This window comes from Brachyistius frenatus, unplaced genomic scaffold (assembly GCF_029030835.1).
Source record: "Brachyistius frenatus isolate BFR_SWC_R1_liver_20210118 unplaced genomic scaffold, ASM2903083v1 Contig_52, whole genome shotgun sequence".
Lineage (NCBI taxonomy): Eukaryota > Metazoa > Chordata > Actinopteri > Embiotocidae > Brachyistius > Brachyistius frenatus.
Genome location: NW_027210651.1, coordinates 1,429,439 through 1,441,227, shown reverse-complemented (window position 1 = coordinate 1,441,227; position 11,789 = coordinate 1,429,439). Strand labels below are relative to the sequence as shown.

The 11,789-nt window shown below is 45.5% G+C and overlaps 1 protein-coding gene across 3 annotated transcripts in view; it reads left to right on the top strand.

Moving 5' to 3' along the window:
• The first annotated feature begins 267 nt into the window (after window positions 1-267).
• The window catches only part of syde2 (synapse defective 1, Rho GTPase, homolog 2 (C. elegans)), a 48,367-nt gene continuing 36,845 nt past the window's right edge, over window positions 268-11,789 (top strand). The window contains exons 1-2 of one of the 3 annotated variants that reach the window (XM_069704771.1): window positions 268-563; window positions 11,419-11,720. In XM_069704771.1, coding sequence (XP_069560872.1) covers window positions 446-563; window positions 11,419-11,720 — 420 coding nt within the window. In that variant the 5' untranslated portion in view covers window positions 268-445. Of the gene's footprint in view, window positions 2,532-11,400; window positions 11,721-11,789 lie in introns of all 3 variants that reach the window. The other 2 variants (XM_069704770.1, XM_069704769.1) reach the window with 2 other exon arrangements.

Here is an 11,789-nt window from a genome sequence, read left to right as displayed (position 1 = left end):
TTGGACGTAAAAGAAGCTTTCAGGCAATTTTCTCTGAATACTTTATGTTCAAAGTCCCTGAACTTTGAGCAAAGAAAATATTCCAAATATCCGAGCTGCAAACATGTGGAGAGGGTGAGGTGAGGCGCTAGAGAGAAGGGAAGAGAGGGAAAACATGAAGAGGGAGGGAGGCAAAGTGTGTGTGTGTGTGTGAGAGAGAGAGAGAGAGAGAGAGGGAGAGAAGGAGGGAGGGAGGGAGGGAGGGAGATGTGGTGCAGTTGAGCAAAGTGAGCCAGGAGTGAGTGGGGCGACAGAGCGGAGGTGACAGCGGAGAATGGAGAGGAGACCGTCCGCCCGGCGAGCTTTGACCGCGGCGAGCGAGGAGAACCCACTCGGTCCTTTCCTTCTGAAGCCAGCGTGCTGAAAGAAACCGGGAGGAATTATAACTGGGGGGCAAAGGAAAGGAATGGCTGATCCTCTGCGGAGGACTTTACTAGCGAAACTCCGGGGGAAGAAAACCAAGAAAGGAGCGACGGTCGGCGGTGGATACGGCTGCGGTGCTGCGGCGAATGGGGGCCGAGAAGGTAAAGAAAAAGTTCTGCAAACGCTGCGAGACTCCGACGAGGCTCGCCCGGTAGTGTTGCTCACAGGGCTGGATTGTGCGACGGGGAGAATGAGTACGTACGAGAATTGTGTTGACGGGGCGATGGTGCAAACAGAGGGGGTTATAATAGTGCCGGCGAGTCGCGCTGCGGAGTTGGCCGGCTCGAGTCCCCGGGAGCGGAGCAGCGGGGGCAGGGTTCGGGTTAATGAGGAGCTCCTGGGGGTCCCACTTCAAAGAGACGTGCAGTTTGGGGGAAATGCGTTCAGGGAGGGAGATGGGAGCCACCGGGGCCCCGGTTCCACTGACAAAATCACGGTGGGGATCCCACTCGCGGGACCGCATGTACAGAGAAAACACTTCGTCTCGGTCCCGCGGCAGTGCAGCGTCGGGGACTCAATTGGATTTGGGGACAATTCAAATCACGTTTTATACCGAGCCCAGGTACATGCAGGGGTCTGTAAACCACCGGAGGGTCCGGTTACTGCTGCTGATAGCGACAGGACGGAGCCCAGAAACAGAGGACACTCCCGGCACATGGCAGGGACTGTAGTGGCTGCACAGGAAAACAACGCCAACTGGAGTTTTGACAGCAGCCCAACTTTGGAGACAAGCTCGCCAAACTGCGTGGCACTTGTGTGTCCAAACTTCATGTCGAGAAACACGGAGGAAAACGTGTTAATCAGAAACATTGAGAGCTATGGGCCCGACTATGCAGGGGACATTAGAGGCACTGCAGGCGGTTTGCAGAGCCCGACCTTTTTCCCCACCGAGTTAGAAATATGCGACATTAACGTGGCATCCCTGTGCGCCACAGAGGGGTCACTGAGATACCCTTTAGACGGCGAGGACGAGGATTACTATGATAATGAAATTCTGCCCTTTTATGAAACAATTAGACCAAAAACTGAAGGTGATAGAGCAGAGGTTGCAGAGCTCAGCCGGCCTGGTCAGGATAAAGGACAGTTCGATGACAGCAGCAGCGCCCAGGAAACAGACAGGCTCAGAAACCAGCTGAAAGAGGCTTATTATCTTCTTATAAATGCTATGAATGATATCAGCCTGGATGTCCAGCAGATTAGTGGTGGTTTGACTGAGCAGCAGGCCACCTCCTCCTGTAGCAGCCACTCCAGGGACAGCCTGTGCTCCAGGTTGTCTGTCAAAAACATGGACAGTGACTCCTGGTCCTCAGGAGGCGACCACAGCCCTCAGCCGGTGTCCGACACGGACTCTCTGCTGCTCTGCCTCACTGGGAATCTGGAGGCAAAGACAAGGCTGAACAGTAAGAGCATGGTGAACCTGTGTTCGGCCAAAACAAGACCCACATTATTGCGCTCTGCCAGTGATGGAGCTATCAGGTGTCCAGGCCGACCCTCAGCGTGCATTCAGACCCTAGGAACGCAGAGCGCGCAAATGTGTCGCGATAAAGAAACGGCGGAGACTAAAGAGGCTGAGGGAGGTAGAGACACGGGAGTGGGTGTGCTGTCTGAACTCGGGGCGCTCTGCGGCGCCATCAGCAGTGAGGAGCTGCTACAAGATGCAGGCGGTGATGAAGACCGCGGCGGGCCGCTCAATGAGAGCAGCGGCTCGGTCAACAGCCTCACAGGCTCTTCAGACAGCAACACCGAGGCAGCAACACATCCGGGTCATGCCAGCAAGCGGAAGCTCGCTGATGTCCGAGCACAGGTGGCCAACTCGTTCAACAAAGGTCACGGGGTCACTGTCAACAAGATGCAAGAGTGGATGCACAAGGGCCGTCTGTTGTCTTCTGAGATGAAGCAGCGCATCGAAGGCTCATCGTTGCACCGGGGTGGAGCCCAAAGCCAGGACCGGTCCTGTCCTCAGGCCAACCTCGGAGGCTGCAAAGCTGGGGTCCAGACACTCAGCCGAGGGGGAAAATGTGTCAAGGCCAAGTCACCTACAATCAAGTCCCCACGACAGCAGCAGCCAGGTAGGAAGGCTACAAAAGCGTGGCCTCAACCCGCGTGGATCCTCTAAATCAGAGACCTCTCACCCGCCTTCCTCACGTCTGATTATTGTCATCCTCCTCCACTCATAGTAAACTCCGTCTGGTGGCGGTCAACCCTGCACTTCTCCTCTTCTGGATGCAAAGCAAAGGGACGAGACTCCTCAGACCTCTTGCTTTCCTTTTTTAAGATTCTCTAACCGGTGGCGGGTTCTGTCCTTTAACACTAATTTAGGTGCATTTTAACACTGAATTAATCACACATCAGGTCGTAGTTCAGTAGCAACTAACTCACTCTCCTGCTAGAGCGTTCTCTGTGGTGTTGGTAGTGGGATTCGTATGTCTATGTGAATGACTTTTGATCGTGAAACAACATGCCAAATGATTTTTCCGATTGTGTTTTGATGTTCTTGTTTGTGATGAAGCTTAAACCCATGAAAACATCTGTATCATGAAACCACTGCAGGAACAGCTGACACGTGCCGTCATCATCTGTCAAGCACCCAATCGGTGAATTTAAGTACCCAGAATGTAGCTTTGATGTTAAGATATTCCAAGAGATACGACGGGATGAGCTCCATTTACACAGCGGACAAAGCAACTTTCCTTTAAGGTCTATTTAACTTTTGATCCTGTCACACCGTCCCGTTCAGCAGAAGGAGTTTGCCTGGTTTGTTACAAAAAATGTGGATGTTCAAATTTAAGGATTGCCCAGCGATGTGTTGGCTCATAAATTGAGAGTGACAGCTCTTTATTGACCAGTTGACAAAGCAATCTTTTTATACCCACTTTTAATAGCATTGACAGGAATTAATGCTTTGTACCAACTTTGGTAATTACCCTGATTGGACACCTCAAATATTTAAGATTTCAATGGTTTTTGACACAGTTTCAAAGCTCATGCTGACTTGATTTAACTACTAACAAGGCGGTTAGCCAGTTTAATCAGCGGATTCAGGGACCGTCTGTGTGGAACACATTATATTGGCATTTGTTGCACAGGATGTGGAAACGAGCTTCCTCAATGGATCAAAAACATCTCGATGTCCTGCAGTTTTGTGAAGATGTGCTGAGGTGTATGCGTGTGCCAGCGTGCGAGCCTGAGTGTGTGTGTGTTGTTCTGACAGTGTTTACCAGGGTAAATAGACGCTCCGCCATGTGCACAGGATGTTGTCGGTGTGCTGCACTGCTAGAAATAGAGTGTGATGTGTGAGGCCGCTGAGCAAGAGGGGCCTCTGTGTTTGCCTTGTAGTCACTGTGAGACTCGGTGTAGCTCCGACTTTACAGCTCTTACCTCTCCTGTCTTTTAGTTCAAATAAAGGCAGAACTCTTGTAGATATTAGTTTCCATGCACCCCCCCCTCCCCCCACCACCACACACACACACACACACACACACTACACACACACACACACACACACACACACACACACACACACACACACACACACACACACACACACACACACACACACACACACACACACACAGTATCCTCATTTTTTCCCCATTTTGCTCAGCTTTCCCCCCTCTCTGTCCCCATTGAACCTTTCCACAGCTGTGGCCAGAGGAATCCAAAGCAGGAGAATAGCCACTGCAGTTATTTTCTGTGGTAGCGGTGTGTGTGTGTGTGTGTGTGTGTGTGTGTGTGTGTGTGTGTGTGTGTGTGTGTGTGTGTGTGTGTGTGTGTTTGAGAGCGGGGGTGGTGGGGGTGTGCTGTCATGTCGCCCTCCTCCCCAGTCGTTTGCTCTGGACAGCTCCATGGTAACTTGCATGTTAAAGAGACTTTGCCATTGAATATTTAGGATGCCATTCCTGTTGTTTAACTTGTTTGCGTTGTGTCACTTAATTCCTCGCCATGAATGAACAAAATGAATGGTGATTAAGTATTTATTAAGGTCAGCCCTGGGCTTATCTTGCTCCTGTGGGCCTCTCAACACCTTACAAAGAGCCATTTAAGAAAAAAAAAAAAAAGAAATACCAAAGCTCTTTAAAAGCTCCTGTGATTTTCTTGTCATGGTTTAAATCTCTTAATTAATTTCATGGGTCACTCTTAATTTATTCAAATATTTATATATTTTTGACTTTCTAAAAGTAGACCTGTCCCTCCCCTGAGATCTTTGGAAATTAAACCTCACCATGAATTATTGCCTTAATTAGATCGAAGCTAATTTATTTCTGCCCTGGCTTGTCCTTTAATTACTGTGTGTAAAAAGATTAAGTGATTAAGGGAGTGTGTGTCGTTTTTATATGTGTGGGTGGAAGATATTGTGCACATGCACATCTATGTGCACTTCCATGTGCACAACATCTTCCACCCACACATAAAAACGAGGAATGACACACACACACACACACACACACACACACACACACACACACACACACACACACACACACACACACACACACACACACACACACACACACACACACACACTCCCTTAATGGGTACATGCATGTTTGTATTTGCAGCTGGAGGATTTATGGTTTTGTTGTGTTTTGTTGTGGCGGAGAAGCGGGCGTGCCGGCAGGCATGAGGATCCAGGCATCATGTTTTGGCCAGAGTTGAACTCAGGAGTGGTGTGTTAGTCAAACCTGATGTTGATACCGAGCCATAGACACCACAAATAGAGGAGATCCGCTGCTGCTGCGAGGCAGATGTCACTTTCATTTTGTCGTTTTAAATCTTGAGTGCTTTTTGGTCTTCTGGTTCAAACGAAGAGGACAATGATACTCAGTCTGCATGCCAGCTTAAAGACTGACATTTTGGGAAATACTCAGACTTTGTAGTAGGGCTGGGCGATATGAACAAAATCAGTATTGTTTGACCAAACACCTCTTTCCCTGTGAGAGTTTTGATAAGTAATCAGCAGCAATGTAGATATAATGACTGAGCGGGTAAAGCCAAAAAGTAGAACAGCTACAACAGTCTGGTAAGTTCCGAAAATGATATTAGTTCATTGTACGCAGCCATTAATACCAGGAAACAACATCTACAACATCCGAAATCCAAGATGACATCTGGTCTCGTCACAATATTGATATAATATCAATTTATCGCTCAGCCCTATTTGTGGTCAGAAGATCGATAAATACCCTCTCATATTTCCTGTTAAATATAAAACTACAGCTTGCAGCTAGTTATCTTAGCTTAGCATAAAGACTGAGAAGAGATGATAATGACTTCTCTAACTCTGTCAAAAGATTAAATCTGTGGAAAGCTTAAACCAAAAATGTGTTATGTTTGAATCAGTTTAGCATACAAACATGAGAGTTCGAAACTATTCCTTTTAAAAATCACCGATCAAACTTGAAGTCAGACGTGGTGTGGGTTAAGTTTACGATGCAGTATTGCTCAACATTTTTGATTACCGTAAGTCCTGCTCGCTCGATGGAGACGCGGGTGCAGGTGTAATGTAATCCCCCTCGACTGCTGTCAAGTCGTGTCAGAACGAGGTGGCGTTTGGTTTCTGCATAGTGCCAGAAACCTTGTTAACTGAGCTGCTGAGTTATTGTTTTTTTTTCTTCGCATAAACACACAACATTGATTTGTCTTGTCTGGTGTGTCTGTACTTGGACAGGTTTATGGAGGATGGTAGCTGTAAAGACAGATCAGGTGATGAAGAAGAAATTTTAGGCATCAGGGTTCATATCGGGATGGTTTATGAGATGTATGAGTCACATGTTGGTGTCTGCAAAGAGTGAGGCAAACACTTGTGTCTTAGTATTGTATCTTAGGTTGTATGTATTAGGTGGCAGTTTAGGGCTGCAGAGATTTGCTGAAAGGCCTTTTAAATGACTTTCAGTGACTTGACTTACTTTTGCCAGTGTTTTTGGACCTAATTGGGTCACACTGTGCGTCTGTGTGCCTTTTTTTAGACCGTACGGACATTGCCCTGAAGCATTTTTTATCAGTTGTTTCAAACAGACAGGACAAGAGAGTCACTGAAAGAGCTGCAACAACATAGAAAGGAATTTGGGTTTCAAGCCAACATATTGAAGAGGAAGTGGTGTTAGTATTATTAGCGCTTGCCAGGGCGCCTCAGCGGGATGCAAGTGTTGACATGTGATGCAACCCTGGACGATCTCCGCTCTGCCCTGGCGTAAAAAGAAAAATCTACATTGAGGATCCTCATTAGCATATGAATGAGTGTCAACAGGAATGTATGGCACACAGCAAAAGATTCCCCTCTGAAGGGGGCTCTGAAAGTCTGTATACACAACAAAGTTTTGTCTGTACGGAGGAGAAAGCTAGCTGGTGTGTGTTTTGCACTTATGAAAAGAGGAGCCTCGATAAAGAAAAAGGAATTCAGGAAATAAAAGAAAAGCCTCTGGGAAAGTGGATCAAGTGTTTTGTCTTAGAGGAGAAAAAGATTCAGCCACTCAGAAGATTTAGACATGAATATAATTGGGTATATTGTCAGGCTCACATGGCACAGGTCCATACCAGCACATCCAAGAAATAAGCTTCTTTTCTTTTTTCTTTATAAGTTTGCATTCCTGGTAGCACCTCAGACAAACCCATAACGCTCCTCCCCATCCGCACACCATCTCTCCCTCTGTCTTTCTCTCTGGCCATCTGTTATCATCAGGTCAGGGTTTACATGCACTGAACACATTATTTTCCACACCACCTTTTCTTTCTTTTGCTTACTGGAAAGGTTTGTCTTGACTCATGTGACAACGTATGAGTTGGTATCAATGACATTTTTTTCCCCCAACATTTTTCTTTAACAAAAACAATCGTTCCCTGCGTTATTTATAAAAGAAATACAACTAGGGTTGCAGCAAAAGATCACCTTCGTCATCAGGTGATTGTCACATTCTGCAGAAGAATATCAGATTATCGTGAAAAATAATTCAAAAATGTCCTAAAGCCAAAGGTGAGGTCTTTACATTGCTTGTTGCACCTAAAAACTTACAAATGTTGAAGTCGCTGTCACATAAGACAAAGAAAAACAGCAAGACTTCAACACTGACGAGGTGGAATTTGGTCATATTTTACATTTTTACGCAGAAAAACAATTAATCAACGGAGTTGCCAATTTATTTTCTGATGTCCAACTTGTCGTTTTAGCTCTACAAACACTTTAGATAAACTATACACCACCCACAAATGTCCACATTTTTGTCGAGGACGTAAAACAAGCTACAAACTTTTGCATTCTTTTCTCTTTAAGAAAAGGTCTTTTTTAGTTTGCTCCTTTAGTGTATCTATAAATCTTTGTTGAAAGATAGTTTTTTTTTTTTTTTTTTAATGAAAAGTAGATCCAGAAACTCCATCTTCTGTTTTTCATCAGGCTGAACGTATAAAATCTGTCAGCTAGAATCAGATGGTAACATACTGACACGCTGGGAGGAGGAGGCGAGTGTTAAAATGGCTTGATATTCGACAGCAGTTAAAACTGATTTTAAAGAAAATAATCTCCGTTTTTGGGGTCAGTCGGTGGCCCGCTGGTTGTTTGTGACGGTGTTTCTGCTGTGAAGGAGCGTGACCGTGGAAGGAGACCGCAGCTCGGCTGTAAATCTGGAGCTGTGGTCTGGAATGCTGCTCGTGTCAGAACACGCTTCCTCTTCCAGTTATGAAAGACCCCTTAAAGAAGATGGCATGCTGACAACAAGCTCCATGCACAACCGTCCCACCTCTCTGTAGTCTTACCCAGGTCGAGCGTTGGTGGTGGTGGTGGTGGGGAGAGGGGGCTGCAGTTTTTGGATCGGTCTTGGTCTTAATAATCGTCTCCCCCCCTCTCTCTCCCAAAACATGATATCTCGCTTGTTTACACCTTTGAAGAATCTTTCCCTGCCTTTTCCCCCACAACTTTCTTTTTTATTTCTCACTCTTTCTCAGTAAATCTTTTAAGAAACAAAACATTTAAAAAAAAAAAATCTGTTAGATGTTTAGCTTCATTTCTAAGCAACTTTAAATCCAGCCTGTCATTTCTTGCTTACCCCATGCCAAATAAAACTTTTTTTCCCTCTTTTTTTTATTTTTTTTATGGATTTTTCCACATTAAATCCAAATATGTTTTCAGAATTTCTCTATCTTCCATAGTTTTTTCCCCCGTATACTCACATGAACATGGAAAAGTAGGTCTAAAGAAAGAGGAGCCCCTCTGTGTTGGCAAACTGTTGCAGTATTTTAGAAGTACGTGGGTACATATTTAAGGTAAAACAGCAGCTTTATTCATGACTAATTAATATAGACATGTTTTCTCATAGAAAAATTCTCAAAAGAGATTTGATTTCAGCGTAAAAAGTACCATTAGGTTGACCTGTTTTAGTTCGTACGATGGAGTATTCGGGTCTTATTAAGTGAAATGTCGAGAATAATATCAAAACGTGCTACTACTGAAATTTAAACTTTATTCTCAACATTTGGACTTTATTTGTAAATTGCTCAATGGAAAAAAACCATCCTACTCTTAATTTTTTTTTTTTGTCTTAATGTGGCCCTAATGCTCCGTTGTTAGTTTGTGCGAAGTTACCGTTTGTTTGCTCAGTGTTACACCCTAAACACTAAAGAGCCTGAAGTGTTGAACGTTTTGTAAAGTGGCCTTTTTTGTAGGCTTCTTTTGCTGTTCTCCAGGTTTCCGCTCATAAGATTTCAAATATAAGTGAAAAGGCCATTTTGTAGACAAGAGGTGAGTGGAGAGGGTTACAAGGAACTGCCGGTCCACAACAGCTGAAAACAAACCGTAGCAGATTAGTACAGCCTGCCAGCTCGGGCCTACACATCAACTCATGGGACTCTGCAAAAACCACCAGAAACATAATGTACGTTTCCCCTTTCTCGACTGAGCTCCAGGCCCCTCGAACTACCCTAATCCAGGCTAACGCAAACACACTGCTGCTGCAGGTCGTACAAACATGATTCTGTCTGGAAACCCTCTGTAAATTAAACAGAGCAGAAAAGAATAAATACCTTAAAATGTGCTTTACGTCCTGTCAGCCCTGTGGTTCTGACTGAAATGAAACTGATGACAGAGAGGCTGTGATTGGCTGCCTTTTTCAGGCTGTTGTTTTTTTCCACTGTTGAGAGTCGGCGGACTTTTTATCGCCACTGAAAGCTGCTTCATATCCTCATAAGCATCTTATACGATCAACTGGAATGCATCACTAATAAAACCAATGTCATTCCACTTTGTATCACAGTTGCAGCGGAAAAAAAAAAAAAAAAGTTCCAAGACTTGTATTGTGGTGAGAAGAACTACAAAGTTGATGTTTATAGGACAGCGGTTGCTCTATAAAGTAGATCACAGGAAAGCCGGGAGACGCTGCGTAGAGAGGCTGCTGGACTTCCAGGGAAAAGAAAAATCCCACCGGAGCCCTCCGACTCTCTTTGTGCCACTTTCAGGCTTTTGTCAATAAAAGCAACCAAGCACAAAAACACCTTAGTCCCAGTCTACTGAGTAGAAGTTATGTAATCTGAAATCATGTGATTCTTTTTTATGTACTTCGCTTTTCTTTCTCTTTGACTAATTCAGGATTAATAACACAAGAAAAAACGTATTCGGACACATTCACATTTTGGAATTACAGTTGCACGTGCACATACGGGAGGTCGTGTGTTAAATGTCGATTTTGTGAAGGGAAAATATTCCCGGGTCTGTAATTTGCTGGATAGGTTGCCATGCGTGAAAAATATATTTCCTCGAGAAGTTGTCATTAAAGCATGTGGAAGGGGTTCGCCTCGGAGCTGCCGAGGATCAAAACAGTCTTTTACACGAGCCTGCTGTACAAGTTACAGCAAGACCCTGCCCTCAGCACCGCGCTCTCCCTGTCACACACACACACACACACACACACACACACACACACACACACACACACACACACACACACACACACACACACACACACACACACACACACACACACACACACACACACACACACACACACACACACACACACACACACAGGTTGTTTTTCTCTGGCTGCATCTGCTATCAAACCTCGTAAAAATAAAAACACGCCATTTGATTTGCAGGCAAAGTGGCTTTTTGATTTCTAGGAAGAGAATCTCAGACGATCTGATTATAAAGCTCTGACACGCTTAAAGCCGTGCAGGAGCTCTTTTGTTCCTTTTTATATTTGGGACATTATGGGGACCACGTCACCATCTCCATTATTTGGTCTTTTTCTCTGTGCACATATCGCCACTGGCTGCACTTATCATCGGCCACACACACACACACACACACACACACACACACACACACACACACGCACACACACACACACACACACACACACACACACACACACACACACACACACACACACACACACACACACACACACTCCCCCTACCCGCTATATTTTCACAGCTGTAACGCCAGTGGTTTCTTGCTCTTTTCTTTCCCCAAGTTGCTGTGATGGAAGATATGCGAGTTAAATCCTATCTCCCTTTTGAATTCAGAGCCCAAGTATTCGTGGAGCTGATGCGAAATGAAGAGAGGAGGTGCTGCAGGGGATTGTTGCGGCGTGATTGAAAGTTTGACTTTGATCGTTAAAAACTGCACGACAATGCTCCATCTAAAAGTCATAAAACATCTCAATCAGATGAGACAAAGGAGAGACGCAGCTTTTTTGTGCGATTTTAAAAGACACACGAGAGAGTAAAGAGACGAAAGAGGGAAATTCTATAAAAGCTAATTGCATTATTCAGGTTTCCGCATTTCCACTTGTGGTTTCTTGATACAGATGGTTTCTTCAACTGGACATGACATGAAGAGTCTGAGATTAAACATCACTTTCTCTGATTCATCTTAATTCAATAATTACTTAAATGATGATGATCAAAATGATTTCTTTATCGTCTCCTGACGTGAAGTTGTAACTCTCACAGGTGGTCTCTCTCCCTCAGCTATCATTGAGAATGTCCAAACCCCGTGCGTTAACGGCCGAGAGGCCGGCAGGACAAACGAGCCGTCGTCGTGGAGGCCGCAGCTCACCACCATCACCGTCTCCAAGAAGCGCAACTGGCTGCAGCAGAGCTCCCTCGCCAAGAATCACTGCGCCAAGGACGAGCTGCAGGGCATGCTGGGAAATGAGGAGGAGGTCAACCAGGGCTCCCATCAGCCACCTCCTCCTCCCAGTCCCTCCCCAGACCACCTGAGGCCGTCAGGGGGGGCGCCGCCACGGCCGGCCCGCCTGCAGCTGCCTCAGGTTAGCCTCGAGTCTACGAGGACGAGATCTAAAGGAACAGTCTGACATTTTGGGGGATTTGCTTGTTAG